The sequence below is a fragment of the Xiphophorus hellerii genome, chromosome 2 (assembly GCF_003331165.1).
Source record: "Xiphophorus hellerii strain 12219 chromosome 2, Xiphophorus_hellerii-4.1, whole genome shotgun sequence".
Lineage (NCBI taxonomy): Eukaryota > Metazoa > Chordata > Actinopteri > Cyprinodontiformes > Poeciliidae > Xiphophorus > Xiphophorus hellerii.
Window position 1 is genome coordinate 22401936 of NC_045673.1, and position 18363 is coordinate 22420298.

General features: G+C 39.1%; 1 protein-coding gene across 6 annotated transcripts in view; it reads left to right on the plus strand.

Annotated features, from left to right (window-relative positions):
• cntn1a (contactin 1a) overlaps positions 1–18363 on the plus strand; it is a 76314-nt gene that overhangs the window by 51673 nt on the left and 6278 nt on the right. For 5 of the 6 annotated variants that reach the window (XM_032588542.1, XM_032588532.1, XM_032588498.1 and 2 more), the window contains 16 exons: positions 725–854; positions 1961–2139; positions 2388–2483; positions 4321–4527; positions 4992–5091; positions 5949–6130; positions 6265–6389; positions 6796–6913; positions 8063–8210; positions 9195–9322; positions 11025–11197; positions 11855–11978; positions 15058–15219; positions 15621–15770; positions 16311–16381; positions 17710–17944. In XM_032588542.1, coding sequence (XP_032444433.1) covers positions 725–854; positions 1961–2139; positions 2388–2483; positions 4321–4527; positions 4992–5091; positions 5949–6130; positions 6265–6389; positions 6796–6913; positions 8063–8210; positions 9195–9322; positions 11025–11197; positions 11855–11978; positions 15058–15219; positions 15621–15770; positions 16311–16381; positions 17710–17944 — 2328 coding nt within the window. The remainder of the gene's footprint in view (positions 1–724; positions 855–1960; positions 2140–2387; positions 2484–4320; positions 4528–4991; positions 5092–5948; positions 6131–6264; positions 6390–6795; positions 6914–8062; positions 8211–9194; positions 9323–11024; positions 11198–11854; positions 11979–15057; positions 15220–15620; positions 15771–16310; positions 16382–17709; positions 17945–18363) is intronic. The other variant, XM_032588517.1, reaches the window with a different exon arrangement.

The window sequence follows — 18363 nt, forward strand, 5'->3', positions numbered from 1 at the left end:
CAGATTTAAATCTGTAAAAATGTTGAACTCGCATCATATTAATTCAATTTTGCACCAACTTAGTAAAATCAGTTGACGTTTATGGTTGTGATGTAACAGAATGAATCAGTAGGAGTAGATTAGCAAGGCGCTACACGAGATTGTTGTGGTCAGTCGATTCCTAGCATTGGCCTGGTTCCATGAACTAAAGCAGAGCAGCATATTACTGCCTGAAATAGCATATATCCCCCTTTGAGGTATCAGCTGTGCATTCTTAGAACACAGAAACACAGGGGGGAATAACACCCATTTGCGCTCGCATTCAGACACACGCATCCCATTTGCAATCCATTCAGCCACCTACACAGTCTTGATCTTTGAGAATAATCAGCGTTTGGGAACATTCTGCCTCATTGCCTATTCATGGCCCAGTATTGTGTTTATGTCTTATTCATGCCACTGCTCGGGATGTCTGTCTCCTTTAATGAGTAATTGGGGGTGATTGCATGTGTGTGTTGCTATTGCAAATGCCAGATTGAACAAAAAGATAAATAAAAAAAGGCGTTCTCATCAAGTGGGCTCTTGCACATCTGCAACACACAGCTAAACATGACGCAAGATTTAGTAGTTGCTGGGATAATTTCTGTTTTTCCGATCAAACTTAGTGACTGAACTTCCTGATCTTACCAGCTTGCAAATCTACTTCATACCATTTTTCGTCCTATTCTGCCTTGTTTCTTTTCAGCAGATGATGCCACAGGTTTCGGCCCGGTGTTTGAGGAGCAGCCGGTGGACACTATCTACCCCGAGGAGGCGCCCGAGGCCAGAATTGTCATGACCTGCCAGGCGAGAGCCAATCCACCTGCCACATACAGGTAATGTTTCCATAAACCCAACCTCATTACTATGCACTTTAAATTTCGCCTCCGTTGTTTCAAGGTCTGTCTGTAAAATGCTGGCTGACATACTTTTTTTTCTGAATAATTATTAATATACCAGCAGATGAAGATTTATGTTTAAAGTCATCTTATAATTTTACCAGCAAGTAAACTGAGATACAACTGGTCAACAAATTCTTACTTTTTAAAAAAGTTGTTTTAAAAGTTTAAAGAAAACTTTTTTGCAAAATATAGCAAAAAAGTTTGCTACACTTTTGCTATGTAGCAAAAGTTATATTGTAAAATATAGGTTTTGCAATATTTTAGTTTTGATAAATATAGCAAAAAATGTGGCAGACGGAGCACAAGAGAGAAACCCATTGATGGAAATAGAGGGTGTGGCATGTCTGTGTTCCAGAAGAGTTTGACAAAAAACCGTAGGACCTGTCGCAATGATAGTCATAGTTCCTTAAAGTAGACATACGCGGCTACGTTTTGATGCATAAATTATGTCTGTACAGTTAAATATGTATGAACAGCATCATTTTGTATGTCGAAAAGCATGACATGTTAAAAAAATGTCAGTTATTAGAGTGTAATTGACAACAGTTAGAGAATTCCACCATAGGATATAATATATGACAAACCTACATATATATATATATAATATATATAAACCTGAAAACAATCAAAAATCTACATAAAACTTAAATCGCAATCGTGGAAAAACCGTAAGAGATATTCAAAAGCCCGACAATTTGAAGATAGTTTACAGTCTTGTGACTTGTTTAAGAGTTGAATGGAGTTTCTATGTTGAAGTGGAAGTAGTAAGCAGTGAAAAAGCAGAAGATTTTGGCAAAATCTTGTGGAAATTCATAGAATTTCACTGTATTTCATTGGGGCTGAAATTAGCACAAAAGCGCAAATATTTCAAAAAGTACAATGATAAAATTTAGAAAAAGAAATAGCAGAAATCTCCAGAAGAAGCAGAACGTTTTGATATATGAATTAGTAAAATTGCTTAAAGTTAGCAGAAGTAGTTAAAGACCCAAAAACATAAACAGGATAAACAAGTATACTCACCCAGGTTGCTTTCCACGCAGATGGAAGCTGAACAACACGGATGTTGACCTGAGCAAACCTGGCAGCAGCTACAGTTTATCGGGAGGCAACCTGATTATCAGCAACCCCGTTAGATCGGAACACGTGGGGAAATACTCCTGCTTGGCTACCAACATGTACGGCACGGTCGTCAGCCAAGAGGCGTCTGTCCAGTTCGGATGTGAGTTGTTTGGATTGGAGTTAGACATTTCTGTAGGCAGCAATGTGCAGTGCCATCCAGATGTTGAACAGCTTCCCCAGAGTTGTTAATTCATGCATAACATGCATATGAAATATGCAGCAACATTTCATTAGGAAGTTCATGTTCAGACAAGCCTTATGTTTAGTGTGTAATGATAACATTTAGATACGCGGGAGTCTCCGATTCATGTAAAACGATGATCTTGTTTCCGCCTCTGCCTTTCTCAGATCTCGATCTTTTTTCACCGGAAGAGAGGCAGGCAGTGCATGTTAAGGAGGGCCAGGGGGCCGTTCTGCTCTGCGCCCCCCCTCCACATTATCCAGGTAAATGAGCATGCAATACCAGAGTCTATTTCTCTGATGAAAGGATTTTTCTAATTTGGTAAAATCTGGAACTAATCAGACTAATGCCCCCTGAAAAAAATGTATGGAAGTGGTGCTAGAACCCTGAACTATATGTGGAGCTCTGTCCTGGGAGGGACAAGGGACATTTATTCTTGGTAAAATATTAACAGGATGTTTGAACTCCACTAAATAAAGATGCATATTTGTGTTTGCAAACACATTTGTATTTTCAAACACAGTACCTCATGACATACAGTATATCAGTGTGTTTTGGCAAGCTTAACATGTGTGACATCAGCAATCCTGTTTATTTCCTTATCTAAACATAAAAGCCCTCTGTAAACAAAGAAGCCTCCAATTTACTGTAAAATACTAGCAGCTGTGGTTGCCAGAACTTTACCATATTTATATGGTAAAATGTTATTTTACTTTTATTTTTAGATAATGAAATGAATAGGTTAGCTAGGTGAATTAGAAATGGATTGTTTTTTTTACAGTGTATAAGAAATCATAATTAAAAACATTAAAATAAGTCATAGTCATGTGGGGGATTTTAGCCAGTAAGATTAGAATATTTTTTAGCCTTTTGTTTCTGAAATTTAAAGTAAAGCAACCAGATGTATTAGTTGTTTTTATTTGCAGCTGGATTTCTTTTATTACACCGTGGAGTCAGAATCAGTCCCATTCATTTAAAACACAGTTTAGTTACACATTTCCACAAAGTTTAGTCTGACTTTCTTTATCCTTTAAACCAGTGGTGCCCAAAGTTGGTCCTCGAGGGCCGGCATCCTGCACGTTTTAGTTCTCTCCCTGGTGGTAGTATCAATCTTTGTAGCATGTCAATGTTCTTCTTAGCCTCTCTAATGAGCCATCATTGGATCCAGGTGTGTTAAAACCAGGGAGCGAACTAAAACATGCAGGATGCCGGCCCTCGAGGACCGACTGCAAACCATAACCACTATGAGATTAATACTGAATTGCACTAATTTCTTTGTAAATTGCTTTCTGGATTCTACCTGCGAGGAAATTTGCATCCCCAGAAACATGAATACTTTGCCAGTCGGATGTAATTTAGGCAAAGGATCTGGTTTGAGACCCAACAGTGTAACCTCACATCTGTAGTCTGGGTAAAATAAAAGTCTCCGGTGTTGTCCAACCATTTCTTTTTCAGTGACTGTTGCCAACACATTTTCCGTTGGATGGGTAATAATTTTTGGTCTTACCATTTATGCAAACAGTTTTTTTTTTATGTCATCCAGCCATGCAGATTGTCCCCAACTAGTAGAGACTTTGCCCAACTGGAAATTGTGAGTAAAATCTGGCCAAAAAAAAACTTTCCAGTGCATCCTCAGCTTTAGTTGTTGTTTCCAGTCTCTTAATGTGGCTGACCAAACTGTTTCCCTCTTTCATTAGCAATGCTAATGTAACCGTAACCATCCGCTAAATAAAACGGCACTGACATTTATGATATTCATACTGAATGGTAGTCTATAGACATACATTTATTATGGAATTACCAACTCCAACAGCATCATAGTTACTACAACAAGCAGGGCTTCCCCACAGCTCCCTCCGTTAAGCCTTTCAGCTGAAAGAATCCTGCAAATCCATCTGCAAGGTCAAAACACAAAACATGTGTGAATTATAATTACTCTCAGCACGGCATAGCTGTTCATGACTATTCATACGTTTCATATAGTTGAGCCCATGCTCGTATCCAGATTCCTCGTCTGTTTCCATAGACGTTGCCTTGAGTCCGAACCGTTGATTGACAGGCAGCATTTCAACGTGTGTCTCTCTCTCTCTCGCTGTGTAGGCGAGCTGTCGTTTCGATGGATCCTCAATGAATTCCCCACTTTCATCCCACTGGACAAGCGGCGCTTTGTCTCCCAGATAACCGGCAACCTTTACATCTCCAAGGTGGAATCGTCGGACAGGGGCAACTATTCCTGCTTCACGTCCAGCCCATCCATCTCCAAGAGCGTGTTTTCCAAATTTATTCCCCTAAAGCCTCTTGCTGAACGTTAGTACTTTTTTTTTTTTGTCTTAATTAATTATTGTGTTGTCTTTATTATTACTTACTCTCCAAGAGAGTGTCAATGTAAGAACATTGTTGGTTTGGGGGGAAAAAAGGAGCAACTTATTAATAAGTTTTCTTTAATAGAGTCCAGTACATCTTACAGTTTTTTTTGACATGTTGAAGCACTGAAATGAGCACACAGCCACTCCACAGTTATTTTATTCAGATTTTCTTCAAGGATGCTCTAAAATCCTCAGGAAGCTCCATGTTTAATCACAGAAGTGCATTTTCAAAAAAAAATAGTGGTTTGAATACAAAGAATATTTAGCTTAGGTAAACTAAAGGTGTAAAAAAAAAACAACATTATACATCTTCTATCCCTTTAAGTATGGTTAATTTTTGTGGCATGTGTTTAAGTATGGTTAATTTTTGTGGCATGTGTTTGTACCTGTTGCTTTTCGGTTTAGGTTCCATCAGAAAATATCCTGCTGACCTCAGTGTAAAGTTCCCACACTCCACTGCATTGGTGGGACAGGACATCATCTTGGAATGCTTTGCATTGGGGAAGTAAGTGAGAAAGGTTTGACATTTCCTGTTTGCTTGAGTGCATGAAGTAATTGTACGTTTATGGTAAGGCTTATAGCAAAATGCAATCAGCTATTGCTTCATCTTCTTCTTGAAGCCTCTTTAATGACTTCTGCAGCGCACGTTTGAATGGGATAATACAGTGTGGAAATGGCACGGGGAATATTTTCTCCTGCATTGACTGAAAAGCTGGGCTGAGTCGAGGAGTGGATGAGTGGAATGAGCTAAATACAAATCAAACGTAGACCTGTTAGCGGGTTAAGGCTGGCGCAAAGGGCCACAATCTACAACAACAAAGGAATGGGACATTGATGTGTTAGGGCTAGGAATATGCAGTAAGTCTTAAAAACTGATGTTCATAGATGGTCCCTATTCAATCTACCTGGCTTTAAGATATTTTGCAAACTAAAGTGAGTACAAGTTCAGTCTGTAGTTGTGTAAAAGACGTGTAGAAATAAATGGAACCAAACCAAAGTTTTGAATATGAGGGTGTTAAATGTATGACTTGTGAAATATGGAGATTTTAAAGCTCAACTAAATAATTGTGCTCTTATTTCTAGAATAAGAACACCAGTACAGATACGTTGATATAGTCTGAGTTTTAAAACAAACTTTTGTAGGAGCCGCGATAAAATCAATGTGTTCCGCTCTTTAGATTTTTGTGCACAAAAATCTATATATCATTTTACCTCCACCTAACAATTACTCTCTAATACTGACATATAATGTTCTAATGTGAATACGTGTGGCAAATGTTTTACTTTTGCAAAGCAGTGCATGTGTTACAAGCTGAATCCTGTCTGGTGTGTGACTTTGCTTCATCTCCCTGTGCCTCCCAGCCCCGTACCTGAGATTCACTGGAGGAGGAAGGGCAAAATTTTACCACATAATCATGAGGTGCGGATGGCAGGTGCTCAGCTGTTCATCCCAAATGTCCAATTCAATGACAGCGGCGTCTATATTTGTGAAGCGGCTAACCACAAGGGAAAGGACTCTCACCATGCTAACGTATCTGTGGAGGGTAAGAGGAATGTTGAATGACATGTCAGCCCTCAGCATTGAAAGCTAAAACACACTTTCAATAAATTGAAAAGTCCCTATCCAGTGAGTTAATTGTCTGTAGACTTCTTTAACTCTTAACTGCTCTCATTGCAGCACATCCAGAGTGGGTGGAGCACATTGTCAACACAGAGAAAGACCTGTTCAGCGAATACACCATGTCTTGCATTGCCAAAGGTGTTCCGAAACCTCAAATCCGCTGGTTGAAAAATGGAGAACCGGTAAAATTCTGGCATGGAAATCTTTGTTGTTCTGTTTGTAGTATAGTAAGCATCCTTTGTGTAGTTCCTCTGAGTTGTGTGTGCAGCCATGTGTTGTTAATGTAGTTCAGAGAACATGTGTGTACATCATGACAGGGGAAAGTACTTGTTGTTAATCAGCTGTTGTGCAACGCTTCCCCAGAAACGGCTGTCGTCAGCCTGAGATCCCCCACGGGAACAGCAGCTAGTGACAGAAAATGTGCAAAGAAATATTAAGATGTGCTGTATCAAAATACATAATGTAAAATGCTGGGTAGAGAAGGCATGTAAGTGTGGAGCATTTACTTTTTCATCAAGTTGTTCTAGATGTCATTTCTACTGCTTAAATTGGATGAAAATAGTCTAACTTCTCTATTCTTTCCTACAGCTTGATGGGACCGAGTTGAGATTCAGCAGGCTGACATCAGACGATGCTGGAATGTACCAGTGCAGAGCAGAGAATCGCCACGGAGTCATTTATGCCAACGCAGAGCTAAGAGTGTTTTGTGAGTCAAACCCTGGCACAAGTTGTTGCTTCAGAAACTGCTGTGCTAAAATGTAGAGGACTACATTCTAAAATCTGCTGAGCTAAAAATGGTTTTTTTGGGTTTTTTTTTTTTGCTAACCCCGTCCCGATCTACCAGAACAGGATGGGTTATAGGTAGATCAGTTCTACTGGGTTAAGTCTGCAACATGAAATACCTGGTTGAAGTCACTTCTATCGGATATTAGGGCTTAATCAGGTTGATAATCAGGTTGATAATCAGGTTGCCTCCCGATAATCTTCTGGAGGTTCAGGCCGTGTCCTGGACGAGTTTTATTTTTACATTAATTTTGCATTAAAAAATTAATTATTATAAATGCATAAAAAGCTCATAATGTCACAGAAGAATTTACTTCACAAGCAAGTGAATTGGGAGAACAAAATTCATACCTAATGTATTATACTGTTTAAAATATTGCCTTTCTAGCATGTCGACGTTATGACTATTTCTGTGGTCAAAACAAAAATGCTAAACATAGAGGATATGGACTTGAATGACACAATATTCTTACCTCATAGGATTTAATATGATTCTGTATTAGAAGTGTAGTGTTCATGGCAAATTTGGACCATTCTTTCTTCCGGAAGTTCATTTTTAGGTCAGACATTGATGTTGGACAAGAGGCTCAAGAGGTTGAAGCTTTGTGAAGACCAAATTTTTCTATGCCAAACTGGTATATCTATGTCTTTATAGACCTTGCTTTGTGCTCAGATGCTTACTCATGTTGGAACAGGAAGGTGATATTTTCAAAACTGTTCTCACAAAGTTGGGAGGATGAAAATTTCCAAAATGTCTTATGTGGAAGCAGTAAATAAGGGACAAGCCCTACTGTCAAGAAGGATGACTTCCCTTCATAGTCACTTCTCTGGGATTCCAACTTAAAAAGGACAATAAAACCCCCAAAAAATAAAATACCGGGACACATTTTTCAACCAAATGGTTAATTAGAATCACCAGATTTTTGTCTACCAATCATAACTCCAGCTTTTGGGTTAAAATAAGAACTCAGCAGTTTTTTGTGTGGAAATTGTGCTTTGTAGGACATATTGACTCTCAGAGTAGTGTATATACGGCTAGTTTGGGAAGATTCATAAATTCTGTCATCCACAGTTGGGGCTCCAAAGTTTCCCCATAACCATGTAAGAAGAGTGCTGGCACCAAAAAATGGCCGGGTGGTTATTGAATGCAAAGCCAAAGCCGCCCCAAAGCCCACCATAACCTGGAGCAAAGACACGGAGCTGCTCTCCAACTCCTCCAGGTCAGTCGTCCCTTAGTAAGAATGAAACACTCGTTTTGTTCCCACTCAAATGAGTGAACATTTGATGTGTTTTTTTTTTTTCACTAAAAATACATTTGAATAACAATCTAATAAATATGAATAAATAAATATTCATATTCAGTTATTTCTATTCATATTATTCCGTCTGGTTTGTAAAGGTTGAGTTGTCCTTTGTTGTTTCTAATGCCAATATTATTCAACTGCGTACCGTCATCTGTCATTTAGACACATCTGGGCTGCAAGGACCAGAATCTGTCATTCTGCTTTGAAGGCAAGCTAAAGTTCCCAGAGAAAACGCTTTACAAAATGTTGATCTAAATAAGCTCCAGATCTATGAGACCCACAATAATCGGAGGAAAAGTCTTAAATGTTTTTGATTGCTAAGCAGAGCTGCTCTGTCTGTCATTGGTTGACGTTAAGCTCGTAACGCAGCACCGTTTGGGCAGAGTAAAGCCCCATCTCATGCTCTTCACTTGGCAAACAAGTGTAATCTGAGTGCAGTGAGACGCCCCCCACAGGACCCCCAATTCTGATCTCTGATGCTACTCCCTAACCCGCCCACCTCCGAGTCCCAATGCTGACACTCACATATTGTGGAGGAGGAGCAGCAAGTCATTTACTATGCAGCATATGCACATTAATTCTCTCTACGGCTTCTGTCTGAGCAGGAGAGGGTGTGCGGGGGGTAATGGGGATGGGAGTGGGCTTCTGGCATGCCTTCCGTCATGCATGAATATGAGCGCAGAAAAAATTAATCCGTATCTTACTTTTGAAGCAAAGTGAGGCGACTTCTTGCAGAGTTGTGCACATAGTTGTTTTTCTCATGAAAACTAACAGTGATATTGAATATTTTCACTATTTTTCATCATCCCCTAGTCCGTGGAATACCAAACGGTGCACTTTCGACCTTTTAAAATTTCTGGAATCTTCAGTGTGTGAATATTTGGCCTGCTCCCTCCTCAGGATGTTCATCTGGGAGGATGGCAGCCTGGAGATCCTTAATGTGACGCCCCAAGATGAGGGAAGGTACACCTGTTTTGCGGAGAACGACTGGGGAAAGGCCAACAGCACGCGCCCTCTGGTGGTCACAGGCAAGTTGCAGCCAATCTCAAACAAAGCTTAAAACAAGCAGCCCTCGGTTACCATTGATGCTTCTTGGATGGTAGAATTTGCTTTGACGGATCCCAATGTTAGCTGGCAATCAATCTCGTCTTTCTCAGTTCTACCAAAGAGGGCCGACCTCCAAATGTCAACTGATGTTAAATAACGGCCCACAGAGCAAAGTGACAGGATACAGGCTTCTGCTGGATATTCACTCATTCCCCCAAGGCCAGATTCATGAGGGAGTTGCTTTGGATCCAATGTTCACAGACAGGGGATTAGGCCTTGCAGTTCTTTGAGAGAAAAACACGAGTTCTTGGTTCAAGATCAGCCAAGTAATACGTGAAAATGAAAGATTGTAGTTATTTTACCTGTCATTTATATAATTTGAGCTGTAAAGCATCTACTTTGTTCACAGTTGAGATTCAGTGTTCCTGCATACAAAGCTCTTTTCTGCCCTCTCCTGGAAATTTGTGTTTATTGCACTTCAAAAAAAAACAAAGTTCATACATGACAAGGTCCTTAGATAAGGTCCTCCAATACAAACCGATTCATGTAAATGTATTAGATAAATGAATGCTGGCATGTTTTTTTTTTGTTTTTGTTTCATTATTGTACAGTTTTTATTTCTAACATTCAATTGTGTTTGAATTGTAAATATATTTAACATCCCTTTTTGTGTTTGTTCTGCAAACCTTTTATCATGTAAATAATTAATATTATTTATTAATTGTAGTTATCGAAGGTGCCATCTTCAATGCCTTGTTCCACAAGTACTCATTTGAAGCTTGTGTTGGCACTAAAATTGTCAGAAATCAAGCTAATTTACTTTGTAAAATGTTTTATTACACAACATCTGTTTGATAGATATGTGTGGTTGGGGGAAAAATACTGAGACGTGTAATATTAATTTTTATAGATAGGAATGGAAAGGGCTATCAGACAGGCATCCTGCCACATGCATGTTTATGGGGTTTAGTTGATGCAGCTTCCCATTCTGTAATATTTAGGTGGACAGTCACCAAAAATAAAATTAATCAAAATATATTAAGAGGAACAGTTTTGCATCAAAATGTAAAACATTAAATAGATCAGATTTTTTTTTAAAGTGGTAAGAAGAAGTAAACATCTTACCTGCATTAGATTTTGTTTGTGAAATTTTAGAGAATTGTGATTATTAATATAACAAGGAAAGTGATGAGAAAATCATATAACTCCTTTTTTTTTAAAAGATTTATCATTGTTCAATGGGAGTACAGACAGCAGATCTGGAAGGCTCATCATCTTTCATTGAGCCCAGGATTTTTTCATACTGAATTCAATTTTCGATTTGTCGTAGATTTTTAATATTTTTGATTTTTTTTTCAAAGGAATTTACAAATGACATAAATATTCTTTTTTTTAAAACTTGCTTTTATTTCGACCGTCTCTACTCGGGGTTGACCTGGATTCAAAGTTCAACAAGCTATAAAATATGCTTAAAAAACAAGATGATTGGTGCTGGGTAGCCTGACATCACTACACATTGGTAAAACAAAACAAAACAACAGATTTAACAGAAAATTTGATTCATGGATAAAATCGATTTATCGCCCACTCCTAACAGCTCATGCTATCAAAACTGTTTCAGCTTTGAGATTTGACTCTTGCTTATTCTTGTCATTGATTTCTATTTTTCTTTTATTTCTCAAGAGTCCACAAAGATCACGCTGGCTCCCTCGAACGCTGATGTTCACATTGGAGACAACACCTGGATGGAGTGTGCAGCATCGTATGACCCAATGGTGGACATCACCTTTGTCTGGTCCCTGAATGGACAAGAAATTGATTTGGACAAAGATAGCACACATTATGAAAGCACCCTGGTGAGTATTCGCCACAATCATTTTGTTTGTCTGTTTTCTCTTATTAGAACTAAATGTCGGTTCATTCAAGTCAAGAATCATGCTTTAAAGTCTGATGCTAGCGTTGTTTTCACTGGAATATCTGAAATGGAAAAGTACAGTCTATTCTAAGTGGACTTTATGGCTCCAAAATTAATCCCCCATATTTTCTTGAAAAGAGCATTGAGTCATCTCCCAGTTGTAATTATAACTGCCATTATGTCCTATCATGTGGACATGACCTCCTCTCTCTCTAAGTGCATTTCTTACCATAAACTGGTGGTTTCTCGTTTGTTTCTCCACTCGCTCAGCAACCACCAGATTACGACTGTGAATGATGATCTCCTATTTTTGTGAGCAGGAATTTTCCCTTTTTAAAAGGGGAGTTCAGTTTCACTTCTGTTTGTGTTGCTAGCAAAGCCAATTTCAGTCTTTAGTGCAGTGGTTCGGTTCTGTGGGATGATTTTGCTTTTATTTAGGTCGAGTGTTGACCTAATAATGCAACTAAGGAAGAAAAAGGTGAAGTTTGGTGTAAATCTCTTTACATTTTTGGACTGAAAAACAGAATGTATCAGTCACTTTTTTCCCCTTAGATAAATTTCTCAAAGTAATGAATTGTTTTCCTTGCGTTTGATGCAGAATGGAAGTTCAAACGCTAAACTACTCATCAAAAATGCTCAACTGAAACATGCTGGACGCTACACCTGCACTGCAAAAACCCATGTGGACAACACCTCCGCTTCAGCCCACCTGGTTGTCAGGGGTGAGTTGTGAGCCATTGGTAGAATTTAATTTAAAAGCCCTGAAAACAGCTTCATCCTTAACACTTTTGATTTAATAGTTTTAGTTTGCACAGGTTGTTGTTTTTTTTTGAGTCATTGGATTTTGGTGAACAAGCAACATTTTTATGCATTTGTAGGTTTAAACCTAAGCTGACGCTTTGGTGAACTTTTAGGTTAATTCTGTAGAGTTTGTTTACATCTGTAAATAATTTTTACTTGAGTTGTTGTGTTGCAGACTTTTCCATCAGAAGTTTTACTTCAATGAACCGTTTGTAGTTTCCCAAGCAGGATTAATAAGCTTTCTTACTTTAAATCATAAGATAGTGTTTGGATAATCAACCTCAACAATTTTGAGACTGGAGCTGTTAAAAAATGTTAATCCACTTTGGTCTTGATCCCCAATAGACTGGCCATTAGCTTCAGTCAGAACCTTCAACTATTCTGGATCTATGCTTAAAGAAAAAAAAGCAAACTACAAAATAATCTACTGCGCATCAGACATTAACCAAACCATGTGCAATATGGTTTTAAAAAATTGCTTTTCATAAGATTTATCCAAAGGGTTAGAGATACAGAACAATAGTTTGAATTTTAAACTTATAATGAAATACATCTATTATTCTAAATATAAAGGCTTAAGTGTGAACATTATTTTAGAGATGAACTGAAAAGTGAATATATCAGACAGTTTATAGCTAGAGAGCTTGTTAAGCAACTGGGACGACAAAACTGTTCTACGGCTCATCAGCCACATGCTTGTGCAGTTCTCATTAAAGCAATTCAGACTGTTAATTACCATGAAGGGGTCGAGTATATGCCTGTGTTTAAAAAGGGGAAAAAAATCACACACACTGACATTACAAAAGCACTGTGAGAAACTCTTTCTAGAAACAACTGAATCAGAATCTTTTTCGCCAACTAATCTGGCCATCTCTGAGATAACGTGCGATCAAACAAACGTTGGGAGCAACGTTTTGTTTTCTGAATATTGCTACTGGAACCACAGTAGACCTGTTTGTAACAAGAACCTGACCTGACTTAGGAAAAAAGCATGGGAAATGTTTTTTTTTTTTTATTGTTAGGAACTGTGATAAGTCGTTGCTCCGGTTGCAGAGTCACAGTAGCTGAATAAACTGAATGGGACACGAAATGCTTCTGTGACCGTAAAACATGTTTTGAAAAGTGTCAGCTCCCAGCCGGCCACTTTATGAATGAATCAAGTGTGACGTGATGTGATGAGGACATGATGACTCACAGAGTTCTGTCTGTCTTCACTTTATTTTGACAGACAGCTGCTGATTTTTATCACTTCATAAGAGTACACATGAAGTAAACACTGGCAACTTTCAGTGCTTTATCTCTCCTTTTGCTGCGAGTTCAGCTCCTGGATGATTCACCAAGCTTTGCTTTTTCTCTCTCCCCCACTCAACAACTGGGAGTCTGCCTTACTGCTCCTCTTCTCTGGTCATGAAACCAGCTCGGTCTTACAGGACAAAAGGCTTTCTGTAGATTTCCACTCAGGAATTCTAGCAGTGATCCAGAGTGCCAATGATCCCTGCAGTGTCCTGGCTGGGCTGCTGTGGCTTTCAGAGCGAGCGCTGACAGACGGCCAGGTGAACGCACAGCGTCTGAGCGTGACGGTTCCCCAAACTGTAACCAAAGCAGACATCCTGGGTCGCTCCTAATGGAAATCAAGCTGGCAGCCTATTCGTCAAGGCAGATGAGGAAATACAGAGCCTATAAATGCACTCGCCTCCTTGGATGTTTAACCGTTTCCATTGCTTTTGCAAATCGATTATGTTCAACTAAATATGTTGTTGTCTGTAGAGTCTCTCCCATCTCCAGTGCTGAAGTTTGCAACTCCTTGAGCGTAGTCATGGTGACCTGGTGTCCTCTCTCACTATAGTCTCCTTCTTGTACTGCCACTCATCCAGGCAAATTTACACATGGGTCATATTCCTTAAATGCCATGATGATGGATTTAACTGAACTACAAAGGATATTTAATACCTTAGAGAGTTTTTTTTTTGCATCTATTCCCTGACTTGAACTTTTTAACAACCTTTATTCCGATTTGTTTGGAGTGTTCTTTTGTCTTCATGCTGTAATGGTAGCCATGAATACTTATTGACAATCACTTGAGACCCAGTCACTGAACTCGGGTGATCCATTCCATTCATTTTGAGACAACTGGCACCATTTGATTGGGCCTCTGTTGAATTAGGTCACTCACTTTAAAAGGAGCCCGTGTTTATGTAACTGCTTATTTTATGTTAACTATTTTTATTTAACTGCCATTATTTTGGTAGAAATCAGGTTTTTTTTAACATAAGGGTTTATTTTTGTATACATTTTTTGTCAAAAAGCCAAATTTTGATCACAGTTGATTTGTTCAATAAATGAAAATGGCAAAACATCCATTTTTTACAGGCGTTGTAAATATTGACAATGCTTAATATCCAAAACTAAGTTATTTTCTTGTACAAGTACAGAATGTAAATGTCTTTTCTTTCTTTGTGGTTCTATTGGGGCAGTTAAACAGTGAATATATTGTCTTTGCTTAGATGATTTTTTTTCTAATAGGGAATTTTGGCTTTCTCGGGCTGCGGGTTGGGATTTGCAACCCAGACATTTTTTTTGGTTCCAATGGAAGAATTAAGAGTTACATCAGGACCAAGAGAAACATTGGATTAAAAAGCCTTTGACTAAGTTTGGTTAACATATTCCACTGCACTCTAAAAATTTAATGCCCTAAAGTAAAAGTTTTTCTCGGTCTTTCAAATGAAAAAGCTTGAAAATGCAAAAGGCTGTGATGTGCTGTGCTTTATGGAAGTTTTGTTATTTATGGTTTTTTTTATGCATGTCAAATAGATCAGAGTTAATGCCAGGAATTTCCCTAAGAGACTGAAAGGCTCCCAGAATCATCACTCTTCCTGTCTACAGTTTATTCACAGCTGTGTGATTCACCTTCGCTGGGCTTTTCTGCCACATCTGCATTTTCACCTGTGACTTTAACTTTTAAAACCTGTCTATTAATCTCCTCTGATATATTTACCCCAGGGCCCCCTGGTGCACCAGGTGGGGTGCGAATAGTTGACAGATCGGACAAGAGCGTCACGCTGCAGTGGAGCCGTGGAGCAGACAACCACAGCCCCATCTCCAAATACACCATCCAGTACCGAGACGAGTTCTTGAAAGACATCTGGAAGAATGCCACAACATGTGAGTAAGACATATCACTACAGAATTATGTGTGATAACGATAATGTAGGATTTATGGCTTTTATTTTGATAACAGCCTTCTTCTTGTCACTCTATCATTAAAACTTGTGTTGTGTATCACTAATAAAGAAGCTGTCAAAAAGGTTTGCCCACCTGAGCTGTGGGTACCTGCAGCTCCTTCAGAGTCACCTCTGAACTGTCGGGCAGCACTGTTTTACTATTAAGTTCACAGCTATCAGTACTTTATCTTGTTCTCTCATAAAAGTCCAATAAGTTCAGAGTTTTTGTTTACAACTTGGCAAATATAATGTCAAAACTTTTAAAAGATACTTTTACTATCAATTTGATCAAAATGTACTTCAAACCAAAGTTGTGAATTTTTTTTATATTTTTTTTTGCAGCTCCTGCTGATGTTGAGGGGAATGCAGAATCAGCCAAAGTGGTGGATTTGTTCCCTTGGACAGAATATGAGTTCAGGGTCACGGCCACCAACACTCTGGGGACAGGAGAGCCAAGCAGGCCGTCAAGCAAAGAGAAAACCCTGGAATCAGGTAGGACCACGTCCAGATCTGTTTACTGTCGTTTACACAACTGGAAAGCAAACCGTTTACAGTAATGTTAAAGAAGGAAGAAAATTGAGTTACCACAATCCAGCTTTCCATTTGTTAGTTAGACCTTGTCTTTCTATTGTTGCCTGCTTGAATATATAAAGTATCACTGCAGAAGTGAATCAGCAGTATTGACATCAGGCTCAGCTTCCAAAAAAACATTGTGCCAGACTCACCACATGAGCCTTTACAAATAAGCACTTTAGTGAAACTTGACACTGGAATTCAGACCTGCTATGACCTCTTTAAAAAAAATTATCTCTAAATGAAGGTGAGCTCTGAACTCACTGGCTGGCAGGCTTCCTATGAGTAGATTAAGGATTGTGTTTGACGCAGTAGCAGATATTGATACTGCGTTTGAGGAGGAAATATGTCTCATTCGTAAATCCAGAGCTAGGTTGCAGGCTGTGTGGGTTTGGCTTTGTTCTTTTGTGGATTCATAGTATGTGGGCTCAAAGTTTTGCCACTGCTGTCTTTTTGTAGTTCCTGTGGTGGCGCCCTCAGATGTCGGCGGGGGCGGCGGGGCCAGCAGAGAGCTGACCATCACATGGACGGTAGGTCAGCTGTTTCCAACCTAGAAATCTCTTTGTAAGAGCTGACGAAGCATTTTCTATTCAGTCAGTTTGGAATAACGGCTATATATTTTACTCAATAGGTACCTAGAGCTTGTTGTAAAGTTACTTTCTGTTTAAGTTAGAATAACAGTCAAGATACTAGTCTATATCAGGGGTGGGCACTCCTGGTCCTCGAGGGCCGGTGTCCTGCAACTTTTAGATGCATCTCTACTTCAACACACCTGAGTCAAATAATGAGGTCGTTAGCAGGACTCTGGAGAACTTGACTGCACTTAGGAGGTGATTCAGCTGTTGGATTCAGGTGTGTTGGACCAGGGAGACATTTAAGAGTTGCAGGACACCGGCCCTCGAGGACCAGGATTGCCCACCCCTGCTCTATATTGTGCTTTTCATGCTTAATATAAAAAAACAATTTCACAAATTGAAGGCTTAGTAAACCCAAACTGTGTTTTAGAGACTCTGTTTGGCGATGTTTCATCCAGCTCAGATTTAATCAGTTCCAGTAGTAGAAGTAGCAACTTCAGCTGCAGTGTATATTTGCATTTGTTTACAATTGCTTAAATCGTGTCTGACTGTTATGGTTTTCACTGAAAGCCTGCCACAAAAATAATTAAAACATCTTCAATGCTGACTGAGCGTTAGATCGATATTCATCAGTCTAGTTCATCAGTACAACGGGGCAACTCAAGAATTGCTTCCATTAATACCTCAAAATAAAAGTACCAAACCAAATAAAAGTACCAAACATATATAAAAGGGGTTTTTCACATCTGGGGTTCTTAATAACAGCTTATTTCAACAGATGAAGTCAGAACCTCCCAGCACAGTCTATATTTTACAAGAACTACCCGACCAATAGTTGTTACACCTCTACTCATTATTTTTATGTTTGACCATTTGGCAACGGCTTCATGCTTTAGCCTCATCTCCTTCAACTCGGGAAACCCTAATATTTGGCAGAGTTTTATTTTGTAAACCACTGAGTCCTATTTTTCTTTTAAGTATAAAAAAGGACTTGCATTAGTTGTAGATGTTTTTAGAGATCTTTGTTGTGAATTCTGATAAAAAGAAGTACTGTCACCTTGTAAATCTGAGCTTTAATAGTTGAGTTCAATGCTTCTGATATTAAAACCTTGAAAAAAAATAGATGGACAGAACACCAAGGGGTCTTACTAGACTTTGAGAAAGCAAAATATAACATTATTTTATTTCTTAGTGGTTGTTTCCTGGTTAAAAAACAGAAAATATTTAAATTAAAAACTCTATATCCCTGATCATTTCTGTTTTCTTTCTTTCTTTGTGTTTAGCCAGTGCAGCCACAGTACTATTATGGACCCAATTTTGGCTACATTGTGGCCTTTAAACCCCATGAAGAAAAGCAGTGGAACAGGGTGGCAGTACCGGGACCGGAGGCCAAGCATTATGTTCACAAAGACCCCAACCTCGCTCCTATGACACAGTTCGAAGTCAAAGTTAAAGCCTTCAACAGGCAAGGAGAAGGACCCTACAGCTTAACAACCATCATTTACTCCTCACAGGATGGTAAGTACCGAGTCATGGCTCTCAGTGCCACTTGCAAAAAGAGAAAACATGAAAAAGTGATTTCCAAAGCAATGAGAACCAGAAACTGCTTTCTAGTCTGTCAGCCCTGCTCTATAGAGTGAGACCTTTTTAAGGTTGGGGGTTCTCATGTCTGGTGAGGAATTTAAATGCACACTGAAAGTGAAACCCTCCCCCTATCTTTCGTTGGAGGCGGATTATAATGATCCTTGCGGCATGAACGAGAAGGCCGATCATTTGAGCCGGGATGTGAAATGTTTGGATCAGTTATTAACTTTCAGTGACAGGAACTTGAGATAACCACTGGCATCGCAGACATGATAACTTCCTGCCTTCCAGCCAGCGTAAACATTCTTAGGAAGCGCCTGCCTTTGGAGGAAGTGCATATGACTAAAGTCATC